This window comes from Acomys russatus, chromosome 4, assembly GCF_903995435.1.
Source record: "Acomys russatus chromosome 4, mAcoRus1.1, whole genome shotgun sequence".
Lineage (NCBI taxonomy): Eukaryota > Metazoa > Chordata > Mammalia > Rodentia > Muridae > Acomys > Acomys russatus.
Window position 1 is genome coordinate 5,272,448 of NC_067140.1, and position 19,747 is coordinate 5,292,194.

General features: G+C 45.4%; 1 protein-coding gene across 2 annotated transcripts in view; it reads right to left on the minus strand.

The window, feature by feature from the left end:
* The window catches only part of LOC127187581 (ubiquinol-cytochrome-c reductase complex assembly factor 1), an 88,658-nt gene that overhangs the window by 45,335 nt on the left and 23,576 nt on the right, over positions 1–19,747 (minus strand). For both annotated transcript variants that reach the window (XM_051143607.1, XM_051143608.1), the window contains exon 6: positions 10,906–10,963. In XM_051143607.1, coding sequence (XP_050999564.1) covers positions 10,906–10,963 — 58 coding nt within the window. The remainder of the gene's footprint in view (positions 1–10,905; positions 10,964–19,747) is intronic.

The following is a 19,747-nucleotide window of genomic DNA, read 5'->3' on the forward strand; positions in this document are numbered from 1 at the left end:
GGCTGGCAAGGTGGCTCAGCAGGTAAAGGCACTTGTCACCCAACCCTGATGACCTGAGTTTGAGTGTACACACACACACACACACACACACACACACACACACACACACACACACACACGTATGTTTGGGAGGAGGACCAGAAGACATCTAACTTGGAGAAAAACAGGAGAAGGGTCTTATATTTGTCTATTCAAATATTAAAATCAAAACCATAGGTTGAGCTGCACCAAGAGAAAGATTTACTGAACAAAAGTAAACAAACTGTTCAGCAGGAAAGGAAGATCTAAAGATTTAAGTCATAGAAAGGACAAGTTCAAAATGTAGAAAACTAGCTTGTTCGTGTAAGAATAAATACTTGGTGAGCATGCAGCTCTTATTATTTTGTTTTGAATTCTGTGTGTGAGTGGTGTGTGCACATGAGTTCACGTGCCCTTGGAGGTCGGAGGCACTGGATCCCCGGAGCTGAGTCACAGGCAGTTGTGAGCAGCTCAAGTTGAGTGCTGGGAACCAAACTCAGATCCTCCATAAAGGCAGTACCTGCTGTTTGCCACTGAGCCACCTCTCCAGTCCCCGAGTGTGAAGCGTTCCGACTGAAGGTTTGCTACTGATCTCAAGGGCATTTGCTGGTATTTTCGTTCTTTTTGTTTGTTTGTTTGTTTGAGACAGGGTTTCTTTGTGTAGCCTTGGCTGTCCTAGACTCACTTTGTAGACCAGGCTGGCCTCGAACTCAGAGATCCGCCTGCCTCTGCCTCTCAAGTGCTGGGATTAAAGGCGTGCGCCACCACGCCTGGCTTTTCCTTCTAATTGTTAACATCTAAACCCAGTTAGTACTTAAGATGTAATACTTGGAGACACTCAAACAGGCAGTGATAAAAGATGGGGGCTACAGCACGAGACAGAGAACAGATTCAAAGTAGAAATGCACAAGTCAAAGTTCAACAGTGTTTTTTAAATAAGTTAATCAAATTGCTCCTTGTCAGCCTCTCACCTGAAAAGACACAATGTGTTTTGATGCCTAAGTGTCATGGGAGGCCAATTCATCAACAGCAATAGTGAGGTAATGGAATTTATTTCAAAATTCTGTAGTCTGTCAATCCACCTGCCTACTGAGGTTTAAAGGGCACAGATTTTTTTTTTTCTGACCATAAACTTTCTTAACTATATCAACATGAGACGAGGTGTGTGGGGATTCCCAGCACAGCTTGTCTGTAGCCATCAGAAGACAGTGGTCGGCTCAAAGGGCAGCCGGGCTAGAGAGGTAATACAAAATGAAGGCGCTCTGAAGCTGGCTGGCAGTTTACCCAGTGACCAGAAACTGAGCTCCTACTATGCGTAGATATGTGGCTGAATGAGTGAGTGGGTGTTACACTGATAGCAAAGACACAAATGAGTCCAGCTTTCAAGCCATGGGTCTCCTAGGAGAAACAAGGCACAGACAAACAGCGGAAAAGGGCCAGTGAGAACCTCAGTGAGAAAGCACACGTGCTACCAAACCTGACTCTCTGGAACCAACATGGCAGAAGGAGAGAACCAACTCCCAAGAGCTGTCCTCTGACCTACATTTTCACACCATGGCACATTCGCACACATGTGTACATACACACACGAAAGAAATAAATACACGTAAAACAGAAGAGGACAGTAATGTGCAATGGAGTTTGAAAGATTACTTTGGGACGGATGGGATCTGAGAAGGCGTGGTGGGAAAGGAAACATTACACCTGGGGTTTGCAAGGATGAGCGGAAGTGAAAAGAGAACAGAAAGTAAAGGCCCCCCAACAGACAGAACGTGGAAAGCAAAGGCAGGGCCCGGGGAAGAAGCCAGCACGCATTAAAGGAACAACAAATTCCTACATTTGTGACAGGGTAGAGTGTGAGAGGCAGGCAAGTGAGGCCAGAGAAGTCATAAGTGGCCTTTTTTTTTTTCTTTTGTTTGTTTTTCCAAGACAGGGTTTCTCTGTGCAGCCTTGGCTGTCCTGGACTCCCTTTGTAGACCAGGCTGGCCTAGATCCGCCTGCCTCTGCATCCCAAGTGCTGGGATTAAAGGCGTGTGCCACCACCGCCCGGCTATAAGTGGCTTTCAATGTCATGCTAACAAAGTCTGGACCCCATGGACTAAGCAGACAAGGGTGGGCCACTGAGAAGAGATTAGCGTGTTGGCATCTGGAGCAGGTGAGTGCTGAGAGGCTAACTCTCCCTTCCAGCAATTAAATATCAATGTCTCCAACGCTAGAAAGTGACAACTGGGAGGAATTCTTTTTTGTTTTGTTTTGTTTTTTGTTTTTCTTTTTTGTGGGACTGAGGTCACTGTCCGGTGCGGAAATACAAGATAGCACTGCCCTTTGAGGGAAAGGTAAACAGCGACATTCGCTCTCCCTAACCTACCGAACCCTCTACCTGACACCGGTGCTCCTAAGGGTTTAGGAAAAGTGGATTGAAGGCTGTCAACAAAAGGAGAGAAATTCAAACTCCTCCCAACGCACTGCACCAAGCTAGTTCAGTGGATACGTGACCAATGCAGAGCACTGTACAATATAAAACTCACAGGAAGTCTCTCCTTACGAAACCAAGAATCGGTTTGCCTATCAGCGCATATCCTGAGGGTTCCTGTGTTGTCAGGAAAGTGTAAGGTTCTGATGCACAGGCCTCTCCAGCTCTCAGCACTAACTAAAAGCTCACTGATTTGCCCTAAGTTCCTGAATCAAAGTGAAGGACAGAGTAAAAATCCCATTGTAAAGAACTTTGTCCTAACTCTTTCTAAAAGGCCACGCCCACATGGTGAACCTGGCAGCTCCAAGAACAGCCTTCTTGAAGCTCATCACAGTCAATTCTACTTCCTCCACTGCTTAGTAACTTCTGAACAGACAGTACAAGGAATGAGAAGGAAGACCAGCTCCTCAGAAGGGCTTCCGCATAATCTACACATGTACACACACACACACACACACACACACACACACACACACACACACACACACACACGCTCCAATGTCTAGGTCTCCCTTCCTACACACGGTGCCAGCTTTTCCTTTCTTCACCATGGTAACGTCTACATACACCAGCCCGACACTGAGAAGCAAGGAGGAGAATCCCCAGAAACCCACGGTCCAGCCTAGGCAGCACAACATCCGGGGGACGCCATCTTAAACAAGACACAAGGTGAAGACCAACACCCAAGGTTGCCATTTGACCTGCACATAGGCCCTGTGAAATGTGTCCACACACCAAACCAACAACCAAGCGAACAAACAAAATCACAAGCAAGTTAGAGTAGTACCTGACCTAGGCAGAATTCAACTTATCTGGCTGTTTTTAATATTCTAAAACTGATTAAGAAAGAAAAAAAATGAAATAGCAAACAAGAGCAAATGCTGTAAGGAGCAGCTGATGGTACTACACACAAGGCCCCCGCTAAGTGCTGTGGAGGCATTTCCTTCCTGCTCTCCTCCTGCTTCATAGTGGGCACATGGCTGACACCTGTAACACCAGTACGCAGAGGCTGAGGACGGCCTCCATTAGTTCAAATTCAGGGCTAGCCTGAACTACATAGTGAGCTCCAGACCAGCCTGGTATGAGACTTTACCACACAGTCAGACAGACAGACAGACACACACACACACACTCTCTCTCTCTCTCTCTCACACACACACACACACACACACTCACACACACATACACACACACTCACACACACACACACACTCTCACACACATACACTCACACACAACATGTACAGACATATAGGTAAGCAAAACATGCATACACTTAAGTGAAAATATTTTTAAGATTTTCAAAGAACAAAAAAACCCACGTTTAGAACATGACCCACCCAAAGTTACAAACCTATGTCAACAGAGACCTGTACCTAGAATTACACTGAAGTTTGTTTGTTTGCCCCTTTCAATGACCAGAACTCTCTAGAATCTATTGGCTGTTTGTCCTTTATTCCTCACAGGGCACACTTCAAGTTTTACAACTAGCATCACATTACAAAAAGCGTATTGAACCATGGGGGAAGGGGGATGACACACGTCTATAATCCCATCACTTGGGGAGGCAGAGGCAGACGGATTGCTTTGAGTTTGAGGCCAGTCTGGTCTACAAGCAAGTCTAGGACAGCCACGGCTACACAGAGAAGCCCCATCTTCAAAAAACAAAACAAAACAAAAAGGTGAAATTGAATCTTCCCTCACCACAAAAACAAACAAACAAACAAAAACAATGAATGGCAGACAGAACTGAAACTACCAAGTGAGGCTCAAAGACAAAACACAAGTTGGAGGGTAAAAGTAAAATTAATGAAACAAATTCAAAATGGCCCACCTAAAGACTGGATGATTCTAGGGTCTACAGTAAGACAAGCTAGCATCTGCCACATCTTTGACTGTGTGATACAAGGCATCATGAGCCGGTCTGCCTCCGAACAGCACTGCCCTAGTCCTTAACTGACACTGTTGAGTGTATCCCTCGCACTAAATGCTCACGTGACATGGCTTTTTGTTTTTTCTTATTCTTTCTTTTAGCCAGGGTTTTATAGCTCAGGCTAGTCTTGAACTCCTTGATCCTCCTACTTCTACTTTCAAAGTCCTGGGATTACAGCCCTGTGCTACCCTAACCCTAACCCTAACCCTCCTACTTCTACTTTCAAAGTCCTGGGATTACAGCCCTGTGCTACCATACCTACTGTGTGTGCAGGCTGCTCCTTGTGTGAGCTGTGCTGCTGTATAGCCCACTCTACACGCTCCGCCCACAGCAGCTCGACATGCTCCGCCCACAGTTGCTGATGTTCTTACACTTGCAATTTATTGAGGTTTTAAGCCTCAACACTATCCCTGTCTCTCAGTGATTCCAGGGGCTCATAAATAATCTTGATTTCTTTTACATATAAGGAAGGCAAATATCCTAGCCAGCTAAGTAAAGAAGAAAGGAGCGCCCGAACCCTCCTCTGATGGCTGCCTGGTGTCTGTAAAAGGTCAGCCCAGAGACAGCAAAGGAGGAAAAAGCCACTGAGCAGGAGTCTCAGATAAAGGACTAAAGACACCAACTGCCTCGTGGCTACCACGTTCTGCAATAGAAGACTTGATGCCTCTCTACCCATCACCTTCCTCCATTTACACAACTGTAGTACAGCTCTCTGCATTTCACAGAAAACTCACACTTTTAAGCAAGCTAAGGTCACACTGTGGAGAAGAGAGGCGCTTTCCCCGAGCCAGGGCCTCCCACACTATTCCTTCAACTCAGTGCCGGCCCAGCTCACAGCCTTTTCCTGATAAGAAAACATCCTAGTCTGCACAGTCAAAAGCAACAGGAGCCTCTCCTCTCCTCAGGCCAAGGAGAAAGGCCATGACTCTTCTCAGCAGAGCGAGAGGGCAGAATCCTTGAGTCGGTCCTACACTGACCTCCTGCCACATTCTGGCAGCTCTGACCGTCCTGCCTCACTCAGCCATGTTTAAGATTTGCCCTTGTTCAGCCACGTCACTCACTGTTGAGGGGGATCTGATTCTGAACGCCGTGACTGGCGGGCGGGCAGGTGGGCAGGGCTGTCACACTGGCCGCTATACAGGGATCTCACGTGGGATTTTCATAGTTTGTCTGCTGAGGCCACGAGAGCAGGCCCAACATGGCCATACTCAAGCCTCTGAGCTTTCTAATGAGTGCTCTAGTTTTGGTGAGCTGGTAGACTGGCCCTTTCCCGGGGCCATACGCATGCCTACTTCTACCTGATTTCCTAAACTTCCTCCCTGGGAAATCTAAGCTTTCTAGGGGTAATATGGGAGCCCCCAGACATGTCTGTGGCAAAAGAAAGCGGGGCAACATGTTTCCTGAAACCATCTCACCAGACGCGAACCGCCACTAAGCTATGTATGGCCTGCAGCCAGATCCATAAGATCAAAGTCTTAGCTGACAAGTACCAGAGCACTAAAGGCCATACGTGCTGATTAAAACTCTGCTGCGTGGGCTTTTGGTTTGAACAGAGCAAAGCAACACAACAACCTATACGTGTGGGCGTGTGACCAGAGCCTCTGGCTGGCGAAGGAGGAAGAAGCTGTGCACACAGCCAGGGCACACCATACAGAGTGGACCTGAAGCTGCTGAGACGCAGCAGGAGCCCCACCCCCCCACCCCCAGGACACGCTACAGCTGCACCACACAGTGGTTTTAAAGAGTTGTTGGCAGGTGCTGCCAATGCTTGCCACGGCCGTCCTCTGGCTGGACCGTGATGGGGGAAGGATGCTTTCCTGGCCCTTTCCCATCGGTACCTCCTTCCTCTGCCTCTTTGCAAGTCTCATCTGGCTTTGGCAAGTGAAACTCCTTTTTACTTCTTGTCCTAACAGCTCAGGCCCACCCTCTGGCTCTGGACCCCTGATGGCCCAGCCATTGCTGTCCTTAAGCATCTGCCATTTCCAGGGATTCCCAGGACACAGACAGTGAATGCTAAGAAAAGCAGAGCTCACTTTAGAGCTGGTGGCCACTGAGTCGTGTCCTTAGCTAGCTAGTTGTGTTCAGAAAAAGAGACCCCTGTCCCCTTGGTCACCAAGAAGGGACACTAAGTCACTAACAGTTCACATAGCAACAGCTTGGGGTTGGCCTCAGACTCTCCACTGCTGCTGTGGGACCTGAAGTGGCCTGTGGCAAATGTCATAATACCCCCAGAACCACCTCCCCTTGAGGGACACAAGGGGACTGAAATAGACACGCGGCTTTGAAATCTGCCTTCTGGTTTCCACGAAGCCGCTTGGTTCCTTTTCTGCAGGCATGTTTCACAGACAGGAAGTGGCCCGGTCATTCCCATACACGTCAACCTAAGGAGCAATCCCTTCATCCATCTACACAGTGTGGCTAAGGAGGAGATTCACTGTGTGTGAGCACAGGGCTCAGCACTTAAGAGGGCATACCGATCTTGCAGAGGACCTGAGTTCCAGGATTACAAAAAAGTTTACAATGAAACAGCAAATAAAAAGATTTATAAAATTGAAGCGAGTTTAAATAGTACAAAATGATCTTCTTTACCATCATCATCACCATATTGATTTGTGTTTGTTTTGTTTGTTGAGACAGGGTTTCTCTATGTACCCCTCGTTGCCTGAAACTCAGAGATCTATCTGCCTCTGCTTCTGGGATAGAAGGCGTGCACCACCACTGCCTGGCTTAGTGATTATTATTATGTTGGAAAGTGATAAAGGACATCAGACACTCTCCTTTGGCCTCTCCACACAAAAACACATGCAGACAGACACATACTTGTGTGCAAACACAAATTACATAATGTGTATATGTATGTATCAAAATATTATGCTGCCCTCATTAACATGTATATATTTATGTTTTTACGTATCAAAGTTTTAAACTTAAAATTGATTAAAATGGGGCTGGAGAGATGACTCAGAGGTTAAGAGCACTGGCTGCTCTTCCAGAAGTCCTGAGTTCAGTTTCCAGCAACCACATGGAAGCTCACAACCATCTATAATGCAAATACACATGCAAATAGAGCACTCATGTGTATAAATTATATAACTAAATAAATCTTTTAAAAATTGGTTAAAATGAGAAGAGATATCGAAGGGTCACCAAAGAACTGCCTCAGATGGAGGTGGGGGCTTTATAGTGAAAATAATGCCTTAATTAGATATCCAGGAGAAAACATGAGTATGTCCAGTAGTAAGGAAGGCAAACACTAAGACAGCACAGAATGGCAGCAGACAAGAGCAGTAAAGATCCAGGCTGCATCTTCTACAATACTAAGAAACTTGAGAGCAGAGGTGGGAATCAGGGAACTAATTTGGTGGGTGAAACCTTCAACTTCTGAGTGCAACTAGTTCAAATAGAACACGAAGCATCAGGCGTTTCCTGACAGGCTTCACATATTTGCACATAATGCAAGCATGCCTACTGGATACAGGGCAAACTAACCTGTTATCGCTAGCTCAGGGGCAAGAGTTTGAGCCAGGGAACTAGTGACAGACCAGGGGAAAGAAATGAAGGAAACATCAGGAGGCACTCTTAGGTCTCTGACCCCCAAATGGACTCACGATGCTGGCCGGAATAAAGTAAAGCACAGGACGCTGCTTTACCAAGCTGGTGTCGGGATGCTGGGGAAGCCTAACGGCATTTTTTTTCCAGCAGCTGCTGTCAATACTGATCTCGTTCAGCAAAGACAACAGCCACACAGTCAGTGCCACTGCAGGTTCACTGGATACACAACTAACAAAGGTCTTCGAGGAACAGAAGAGGGTCTGCAGTCTTAAATCTCAAGTCACAGAAAAACTGTGGGATGCAGGAGAAGTGACACCATCAGGAATATACAGGACGGCTGGCATCCTGTTCCCATCCCAACTGCCCAGGACCTGTCACCTAGGGAACCCATCACCTAGGGAACCCAGTCCACCATCAGGGTACTCGCCTTTGCTAGGAGTCTGTCTGCTTTGGCTTGTCTGGTGGGATTACAACTGCTTCCTGAGCCTCCAGGCCTCCTCGCCTCCTTGCTTCCCCACCACCTCTCATGGTTGCCACCCCAAGGGTGTCAACGCTAAAAGAACAGGACTGAAGAACCTAACTTCTCTCCAGACTTGGGGTAGATCCCTCCCTCCCTGTTTTTACCCCTTAGGAGAGGGAGTTCCCCAACTCACTGCACATCTGGGCCCAAAACTATTTCTCTACCCCAAACCTGCCCCAATCACTTCGGCCAGCCGGCTGCCCTCCCCCACTCCATGCTCTGTGGGTACAGTCTTTCCCTCCCACCGCTGTGCTTGAATTCAGAGCACCATCTTTTTCCATGACAGTCATTTTACTTGCCCGTCATGAAATCCCTCGACCGTTCTTTCTCCCAACGCTGTCTCCACTCCTGCCACTGAAGTCAGACTTAGTTCTAGCTCTCTGCAGCATCCCTCTGGGCTTTGAGCCAAGCACTTAAGTACCATCTATTATAGACAACCACACCCAAGGCCCATTCCCCACCACCACAGTGTCTTGAATGGGTGCACCGTATCGCAGCCTTCCCTCCATTGCCCCATGGGTGCCGAACACACACACAACAAGTCCTTGACAAGGATTTGCTGATTCGAATAACAAAGCTGCTAAGACATTCTACCAAAACCTATATGGCTCATGAGATTAAAAGTGAGGAAGAGGCTGGAAAAGTCAAAGAAGAGATGGCCTCCCTCTTCTACTTAACTGGTGGTGGTACACGCCATCCCTCTAAAAAGTTAGCTTCAGCAAGAAAGGCCGAGTAGACAGAATTTGGAAAGTTTACAGAAATACAAGTAATTTCAAGGCCCTCTCGGCTATTAGTCAGGCATTGACCTTGGGATGTGATCACGGGGATTATATATTTTATTTTGCCGTCCACTCCCTCTAGCACTCTGATACCTCTTGCTATATGGGCAATAAAAAGTCTTTCATACCGGCTCTGAATATTATCTTTGAGCTCCTCTGGGGACCGCTTAGCCTCTGCTCAACCCTCCTACCTTTCCAATGAGTAATTCCACCATCCAGGCCTCAGCTCTTTAAAAAAGTACTTTTCTTCCCAATGTATTCGGTTCCCCTCCCTGCACCCTCCTCTCCTTACCCTCCACCACGGATACCAGAGGCAGACAGTGTGCTTCTCAGCTGCCTGACAAGCAGCCACAGTTTATCTCCGAATCTAACCATGCTAGGACGGGTTTCAACAGTTGTAGAGTCCGCTCCAATCCTGTAAGCACCACTTACAAAGACTCTGGAACTTAGCAGTATAGTTTCTTTTAAATTTATTTATTTTTATTTTAGCTGGAGTTACAGACAGTTGTGAGCTGCCGTGTGGGTACTGGGAATTGAACCTGGGTCCTCTGGAAGAACAGCCGGAGCTCTTAACCTCTGAGCCATCTCTCCATCCCCCAGTAGTATAGTTTCTAACTGGCCATTTTGGTGTCTTATCTCCCTCACTGGGCTGAGCTTCTTGAGAACAGGCCCTAATCCCCAGCAAAGTGCCCAGGACACAGTGCCCCTTCTATCAACTACTGGTTCAGAGGGTTTAAAAAAAAAAAAAAAATCCATAAAATAAACTGCCCTTTCAGGCTCCTTAGCCAAACTCGGTAACGATGTGAGTTTGGAAGAAGCACTTCAGACGCAATCAGAACCAAAACATCTTTATGTGGTAGCCAGGCCTATGATGCAAGGCTCGGCTAAAGACAGTCTCAAACAAGGGTCCTTTGACAGGCAGCCATCCCCCACCTGCCTTGGAGAACTCACTATGGTCAGCATAGTAAACCCAGTTCTCCAGAGTTTACTTGCTCAAGACCTGGCCACTCCCATGGCCCCCACCCCCACATGACTGACTCCTATATAACCCTTTGACCTTTAATGCTATGCAACAGTAGAAGAAAGATGGATTTCTTTTTTTTTTTTTTTTTCCTTTTGGCTACTTCACAGCTGAAGAAAAAATATACTGTTTAAGGTGTTAAATATTTTCACATACAACAAATCTGGCTTGTGTCTAACCTGCACACACACTCAGAGGCACGGGCATAAATGTCAGTGGTATAATTTGTTATAGGTTTCTGATGACCAGCGATGAAAATGACCACGGATTCTCACAATTCAAACCACTTTTACGTAAATGTGAACTTTCCTAAAACAGCCAAGGGAGAGAACTTTTCCATCCAGCCTCAGAGAGCCTCTCAGAGATAGTGATAGCATTATTCATGGGGTTAGGTGCTCTTTGAAAAAAAATATTACAAATATTAGTTTCTTTCTGGGTTTATGCTTTGACCTTTAACAAAAATGTGCTTCAAGGCACCAGTTATGGAAATGAGAGAGACAAGTTTTCATGCTTGAACAAGCGGCACTTATATAATCAGACCCAATAAGAGCTGTGCCTTACAGTGCGCACACATGCATTTGGTAACCTTACTTAAAATGGCTAACTTACCAGACATGAAGCAAGGTTATAAGAAACCAGGAGTTGAATGTGTCAGGCATCTGGCACCCTAGAAAATAACAGTAAAGTATAAATACGTAAAGGTGTTGAGGAGGAAAAGTGACTCTGTTTTAACCACTGGTGGCTGGCAATCTGTTCACCGAAAATATAGATGTTTCTGATTATGCTACTGTAGAAAAGAGCGCAGTCAGCCAGCAAGCTAGCACCTTGCAGCCGTGGGCAGACTGCTTCTTCCCTGAGTCTCACATTTCTCATCTTAACATAATGTGACGCAGATGATCTCTTACATTCCTTCCAACTTGATGAGATTTGGTGCTAGTCTTGCTTTCTGGGCTTGAAATCTAAAAAGCTGAGCAAACACCATCTCCCCTGCTCCCCTGCTCTCCTATGCCCCTTAGCCTCAGCCACTGTGATCATTTGAGCCCTGGTGAAAAGTTAAGCCTTCTGGTGTCCTTTTCCAAGCTTTTTAAGACAATTCAATGTGGTATGACCTTGGGCATGCCGAATGCTTTACCCAAATGACCAGGAGGGACAATAGTGGAACTCTCAGGAGCTAGGGCTGAATAGGAGAGTGGACTGCAGCCACTGAAAGGCTAAGGCTAGTCTTCAGCCCCTGGGGATGACACTGGGCAAGGCCTACAGATCAGGTCTCAGTTCAGACATCCAAGCCTCTGAATCCTCACACTCCTAAGAGATCCCTCTGGTTGGCTGAGGGATCACCACTACACCTATCCTCCTTATTACATCACAAGGAGCAGGAAGCATAAATGAAAGAAAATTAGCAGCCAATGTGAGTCCTTTTAGAGTTAAAAAAAAAAAAAGGGAGGAGGTATATAGTTCAGCGAGATAGTGCCTACCTAGAATTCTAGCACACTGATCCTGTGAAGTAAGGGAAAGGCTGCAAATTCCAAGCCAGCCTGGGCTACATAAAGTCTGTACCCTTACCCCTGCTGCACGCTCCCCCCACCGTCCCTGGCAAAAGAAAAAAAAAAAGTAGCCTCTGCCAGTCAACATTCAGTGACATGGGTCACTAGGAGTGAGCACACAGGGCAGGACCCTAGGAGGGAGGACTATAGCCAGTCCTAGTAAGGGAGCCCTCACTCCTCCTCCTCCTCATCATCATCATCATCATCATCGTAGCCGGGCTTATAACAATGCCAGACCTAGCAAGTGCTTCACAGCCTTCAGCTCAAAGAATCTGCCCAACACCCCTCATAGGCAGGCACTGCTACAACAGGTGAGGAAACTGACAGTGAATCAAGGCAATTGCTCAAGGCTGCAAGAAAACACAAAACCATGAAACGAGGCACCTGGGATCCAATTCCGACTTCCTTGATTCTGTATGCAGTGTGTGTGGACTGCTACCCAAGCAACTCTCTAATGCTAAGATGCGGAGCAAGGGCCATCCTCCACGCCCAGTACACTACTAATATACTCTCTTATACAGGAGAGCCATACGATAATCCTTCATTAGAGGTAAGGAAACAGAAGTTAAGCTAGAGGCAAGGCTTGGGTTTGAATCCAGGCCTGTCACAAAAGGACACCAGAAAACTCGGGTGAGCTTACAGGGTGGTGCCCAGCAGCTGTCAAGTGGACTTCCTCTCTGAGCTCAGCAGGAGGGAGCTGGAGGCTGGCCTGACCAGCCGTCCAGCTCTTAAGACTATGCCATCTGAGAGCAGGCCAGCTGCCCTCCGCCTAAAACAAGAATAGCCTGGAGAAACTCTCAAGCCGGGATCTCAAGTTGGGTCTTTTTTTTTTTTTTGGATGTTAGAACAAAACACTAAAAAGAAAAGTTTTCTTGGAAGTCTGTCTTTCAGTCTGGAGAGCGAAAGCTGGCCGCTTCTACAGGACACCCTGTCCAACGGCTACCTCTACACCACAGCTTCCCAGCAGCCTCCAGGAGCCTGTCCAATGTCCTCAGGTGGGAATCAGTTCTTGGGCTGCAAAGCACAGACAGACAGACAGGTCAGCAGCTGGCCCTGGGTCACAGTTTTCCCTTCTGGGGGTCATCTCAGGGCTGATGAGAAAAGAGCTGGCACATGAGTAATTCCCTGTGCCCATGGAGGTCAGAACAGAAACCCACAGAGTAAACCTCAAAAATATCAAACCAACTAGCGAATGTTGACTATGAGCAACACAAAAATACGATTCTTTTTTCTTTTGTTTTCTTTTCTTTTTTTTTTTTTTTAACGAGTCTTGGAACTCAGTCTCTCTGTAGACCAGGGTGGCCTCAAACTCAGAGATCCTCCTGCCTCTGTCTCCCAAGTGCCGGCAAAAATACAATTCTTAGCTCAACAAAATGTGTTGACATACTTAAGGGCTAGACGCTGTGACACTTTGCCATGATCACACTCTTACTCCAATATACACTAAACATATTCTTTTCTGAGGCTAGACTCTCCCTTGACACAAAGTTCAATAAAATTAAATAATTCCATTACTAGTCGGGTGATGCACACCTTTAATCCCAGCACTTGGGAGGCAGAGGCAGGCAGATTTCTGTGAATTCAAGGCCAACCTAGTCTACAAAGCAAGTCCAGGACAGCCAGGGCTTTGTTACACAGAGAAACCCTGTCTCAAACAAACACACACATAACAACAACAACAACAACAACAATAATTCCATTACTGTCGCTGGAGAGTGATATTATCACATTTTAATATGAGATCAGGTTACTTAGATCTAGGTGATGCTTCTGGGCTTCTCAGAGGCCCAGTTTTCCTCTCTCTCTAAATCAATGGGCAGAATAAGAGGGCCTACCTTAGAGTTTCTGTGATGGTAAACAAAAGATAAAAGGCCTACAAGATGCTTAGCAAGGCCCAGGAGTGGTAGTGCCACGCCCAGGAGTGGTAGTGCCACGCCCAGGAGTGGTAGTGCAAGCCTCTAGCCCAAACACCAGCACTGAGGAAGCAGAGGAAAATAGATCTGTGAGTTAGAATCCATCCTACTCTACACAGTGAGTTCAAGGCTAGCCAGGGCTGTATATAGTAAGACCATCTCAAATTTTTTTTTTCCTTAACAAAATGACAGCCATTTAAAAGAGGGACTCAATATCCACTATTGTCATTTTCCAGTGAATTAAATAATATGGTTCAAATTGTCTTTGAAAAGCTTCACCAGTTACTTAAAATTGTGTCTTCTTTAAGGAGCCTCCTCTCCAAAGAGATCAGCTGCTTAGAGGCAAAGAGACTCACAGACAAGAATTCAGAATTGAGCACAAGCCTTGCTAACTGGCTACATCTGCTCCAAAACATCAGGAGCAAACTACATAACCCAGCAGGCATGATCACGTGACGGGCAAGGGCCTCCCATAAACAACAGCTGGCAAAGCACCTGACCACTCTTGAGTGCAGCCTTTAAACTCTGGTATCTTAGACAGGACTGCCCCAGAAGCTGACAAGCACAGCATGCTATGACCCAACAACTCACTCGCATCAGGCTCACTTTAGCTGGGGAGAATGACACTTGCCATATGCCCAAGGCGCTCTGTCCTCAGGACTCTTGTAATCAATCAAGCCCTATATTGAAGACCTAAAAAGGGCATGGCCACTTTAAAGGTATAAGCCTAGGAAATTCCCTGATTTTATTCCAAACTCTTCTAAACTCCTTAGAATCCAAGCCACAAGAAAGTCAGTCTCATTGGTTTGCAGATTTTTAAAAAACATTTGCCTCCAGCTGGTACCTTCCAAATCTGTTCCCTTGTTCCCTAGCCACACTTTGGAATTCCTTTGATTATAAAATGTAAACCTAGCCAAGAAAGAAAGAAAAAAACAAGGATGAAGGGCCACAGTCGAGCAAATAAACATGCCATCGGTTGGATTGTTTGTGACAGGGCTTCGCTGTGTAGTCCTGGCTAGCCCGGAACTCGGTATGCAGAGCAAGTTTATGGCAATCCTCATGCCTCTGTCTTCCGAGTACTGGAATTACAAGTCTGTGCCACAATGTCTACTTATATTATAGGTTCTTGTGATGGTTTTTGTTTTGAAACAGGATCTCTCAATGTAGTCCTAGCTAGCCTGGAGCTGGCTATATAGACAGGCTGGCCTCGAACTCACAGAGCTCTGCTTGTCTCTGCCTCCTGAGCGCCACCACGTCCAGCCTATGCCATAGGGTTTAATAGGCAAATGCCTAATTAAGTCTTAAAAAGGGAGAATGTGATCACCAGAAAACTCATTGCCACTTATACTAAAGGCCAAAACCAGGGCAAAGCTCACCAAGAGACATACCATTGGGCTAGGCACGGTGACATATGCCTTTAATCCCAGCACTCAATAGGCAGAGGCAGGTGGATTTCTGTGAGTTCAAGGCCAGCCTGGTCTACAAAGAGAGTCTAGACCAACCAAGGCTACACAGAGAAATCCTGTCTTAAAAAGCCAAAAAGCAAACAAACAAACAAAAAAAACAAGATTCATAACTTTGTGTGTGAACATCAGTTTCCAATACTAACATAACACCTCACAAAGGGAGCTCTCAGCAAAAGAATGCAAAACCCAAACTATTAAACCACGATACAACTTCTAGTTTGTGGTTGCATTCATCCCAAGGCAGCACACTGCAGTGGGAAAATCCCTGAGGGGTAAGCCAGACAGCACAGGTGCAAGGCTTGGCGAGGCAACCCTGGGCAAGTCACCGAGCCTCTTAAAGCCTCAACTGTTTCTAAACACAAAACAAAAATACACAATAATACAAGCACTTACTATGCCACAAGATTGTGAAACTCCTAAAGGGACAAACATGGAAGCAAACCAATGTGAGCTATTAATATATAATTGTAACTTTCAAAAACTATTCTTAAGTTCCTAATCTGCAAGCCATGAACTCAAATATAAATTTTAACTATGTATGTAATAACTGCCTTTTATTTGATACTGTAAGATTAATACAAACTCAAGAATCTTCAGTAGGGGGCTGGACAGATTTCTCAGTGGTTGAGAGCACTTACTGCTCTTGCAGAAAGCCCAGCTTTGGCTCCCAGCACCCTCACAGCAGCTCGCAACCGTATGGAACGGCAGCTCTAGAGTTTCCAATGCCCTCTTCTGGCTCCTGTGAGCACTGCATACATGTGGTGCACATACACACATGCAGACAAAACATTCATACATGTAAACTAAAATTTTAAAAGGGGGACGCTTCAATAACAAGGAGTGAAAACAAGTAAGCCTCTGTCTAAAATAATTATAATAAATATGAATAATTAATTGAAGCAAGTATTAATATCTGGTGATAAACGTTTGGTTTTTCTTTTCTGTCTGTGTGTGGTATGTACGTGTGAGGTACAGAGACATGACTCTTTGAGTTCACCTGCGCATATGCAGGCAGACTCTGGAGAATATCAGGTGTCTCCCCCTAAGGCTCCCTACCTTATCCCTCTGAGACAGGGAGAGCTCACCATCTTGCTGACCAGTAAGCTCCCAGGACCCACTAGCTGTCATCTCTCCTCCCCCAGTGCTGAGGTTACAGACATATCTGGCTTCTGTGTTCTTGCATGGCTCAAGGGACTTCCTGGATGGGAGTAGGGAGGTAATGAAGACAGAGGGACACATGGGCACAGACAGAAATGTTGGGTTCAGGTGGACTGAGGGCTTAGATGGAGCAATCACAATACCCCAGGAGCTCAGTGTTTAATAGATAGATCTGAACAGGAGTTAGGGCATACGTCTGAACAAGGAGGCAGAGTTTAAGGCACACAGATGGCTCAGGGAGACAAGCCTGGCCAAGCCCAGCAGATGCTGTCTCTGCTGGAGCAGTCATCAAGCTGTACATTTCTGGGGGGGAGAACGCTATAGCGGACATTTCCTACTAATGTCAACACTTGTGCTCAGACCCCGGAGGAAAGCTCTGCCATCACTCTGAGCCTCATCCTGTGAGGCTTTGCTATTTTCCATAAGTCTGAAGCTATGGGGTCCTTAACATGGCTGTGCCCATGTCAACGACACACATTCACCTGGGACTTCCCTCATTCAAACTCAGGTCCCTATGCTTGCATAGCAAGTGATCTTACTCCCTAGCCTTGATGATAATGTTCCCATGAAAAAAGAGATGGTGGGAGGCCGGGCGCAGACTTTAGCCGACCTTAGCATGGCTCTTGTGTGGAAGACATACCCAGAACTGCAAACAGACAACCGTGAGGTGGATATGTTGGGTGTGTTGGGGTATCCTACCTGCACGGATGTTTGTGTATCACATGTATGCTGTGCCCACAGAAGCCAGAAGACGGCATCAGATCATCTGGAACCGGAGTTATAGACAATTGTGCTGGGAACCAAACTTAGTTCCTCAGGAAGAGCAGCAAGTGCTCTTAATTTCTGAGCCATCTCGACAGCTCCAGATATGCTTTTTGTTTTGCTTCGCTTTGTTCGGTTGGTTTTTTTCCCTCTCTGTCTCTCCTCTCGCCTCCTCCCCTTTCCCCCCCTCCCCCCGAGACAGGGTCTCTCTGTGTAACCTTGGCTGTCCTGGACTCACTTTGTAGACCAGGCTAGCCTGAAACTCACAGCAATTCACCTGCCTCTGCCTTCCAAGTGCTGGGATTAAAGGTGTGTGCCACCAAGCCCAGCTTGTTTTTGTCTTTTAATGTTATTTTCTAAATAAAAAGTATGCTTTAAAAAAAAAAAAAAAAGGTAAGTAAACTAAAAATATAAAATAAGAACACCAGGGGAAATACACATTGATGTAAGAAAGCACTTAAGAAAAAAAAACTCAACATTTTCTTTATCATTTAAAGAAGGTATACTTTCTTATTTTGTACTAATTTCTTGTATAATAAAAAGCAGTTTAGGAACAGTTCGGGAGGTAAAGGTGTTTGTCGTCAAGCCTGACAACTATAATATGATCCTCAGAGTCCACACGGTAGAGAGAACCAACTGTTTTTGTTTGTTTTTTGCTTTTCAAGACAGGGTTTCTCTGTGTGGCCTTGGCTGTTCCGGACTCACTGTGTAGACCAGGCTGGCCTCGAACTCACAGCGATCCGCCTGCCTCTGCCTCTGAGTGCTGGAATTACAGGTGTGCGCCACTGTGCCCAGCTGAGAACCAACTTTTATAAGTTGTCTTCTGACCTCTACATGAACCCTGTGGTATGTGCGCTGATATACATGTGTATGCATGTGAGCACACACACATGCACACATGCAATTTTTTAATTAAATAATTAAAAACTGCTTGTTTACAAAGAAGCAGAGAAATTTTCTTTCCTGATGAACAAGAAAATATAAAGTATTTTTTTATTAGAATTATAATTCCGTATAGTATTTTAAGTCCCTAACTAATATTAATCTGCTGAAACAGTGAAGTAACCAAAACAAATTATATTTGAGATTTAAACAACCAATATAGTTATTAAGCAATCAAAACTGCGTCTAATATTCTTTGTTAAATTATTACATACAGATACTTGTTTCCAGAGTAAAGTACAGGCCATAGGAACGCGTTAGGCACCTGGGTCTATGCCGGTATGGCTGCTGCTGTAAGAGCAGAGCACGGGTTTCCTTCTAAAGCAGTGGTTCTCAACCTTTCACAAGGGTCACCTAAGACCATTGGAAAACACAGATATTTATATTATGATTCATAGCAGTAGCAAAATTACACTTATGGGGTTACAACGAAATAATTTTATGGCTGGGGGGATCACCACAACATGAGGAACTCTATTAAAGGCTTGTGACATTAGGAGGATTGAGAACCACTGATCTAAAGTCTGTGGACATAGAAATGGCTTAAATTTTCCAGTGCCTTTACAAATACCTATTTTAGGGCTGGAGAGGTGGCTCAGAGGTTAAGAGCACTTGTCTGCTCTCCCAGAGGTGCTGAGTTCAATTCCCAGCAGCCGAATGGTGGCTCACAACTATCTATAATGAGATCTGGTGCCCTGTTCTGGCAGGAAGTCACACATGCAGGCAGAACACTGTATATATAATAAAAATAAATCTTAAAACAAAAAACAAATACCTATTTTAGTTAACTATGTCAATAATTAGAGTTTACAGCATCAAAATGACTCCTATATTGATATAATCAACTGCTACTAGTGATCTAAACCAGTAAAATCTTGGAAAGAATTCACCAATGGGCTGTAAATAATAATATTATATAAGCCTTTGGAACCAATAGCCCTTTAATAAAAAGAAGAATGCCAGGCCTCGTGGCGCACACCTTTAATCCCAGCACTCAGGAGGCAGAGGCAGGAGGATCTCTGAGTTTGAGGCCAGCCTGGTCTACAGAGAGAGAGTTCCAGGACAGCCAAGGCTGTTACACAGAGAAACCCTGGCTTGAAAAAAAAAAAAAAAAAAAGAAGAAGAATCATGAAATTTATTTTAGGATTAACTAAAACAACCAAAAACTAGATACAAAAGAGAAATGATTGACAAAAAAAAAAAAGTCCACATCAAATGCTAAGCAGACATAGTGGCACAAGCCTATAAGCCCAGTATGTAGGAGGCAGACAACAGGATCAGGAGTTCAAGGTCACCCTTAGCTGCACAGTAAGTCCCAGGTCAGAATACCTCAAAAAATAAAAATAAAAATAATAGTAATAGTGGGCTGGAGAGATGGCTCAGTAGTTAAGAGCGCTGCCTGCCCTTCCAGAGGTCCTGAGTTCAATCCCAGCAACCACATGGTGGCTCACAACCATCTATAATGTGACCTAACACCCTCTTCTGCAGATAAAGCACTCATATGCAATAAATAAAATAAATAAATCTTTAAAAAATAATAATAGTAATAGTAATAATAATAATAATTTTTAAAAGGCTAGGGAGGTGACTCAGTCCATGAGTGCTTGCCCTGCAAACATGACCACCTGAGCCAGACCTCTAGATCCCATTAAAATGCAAGGCATGG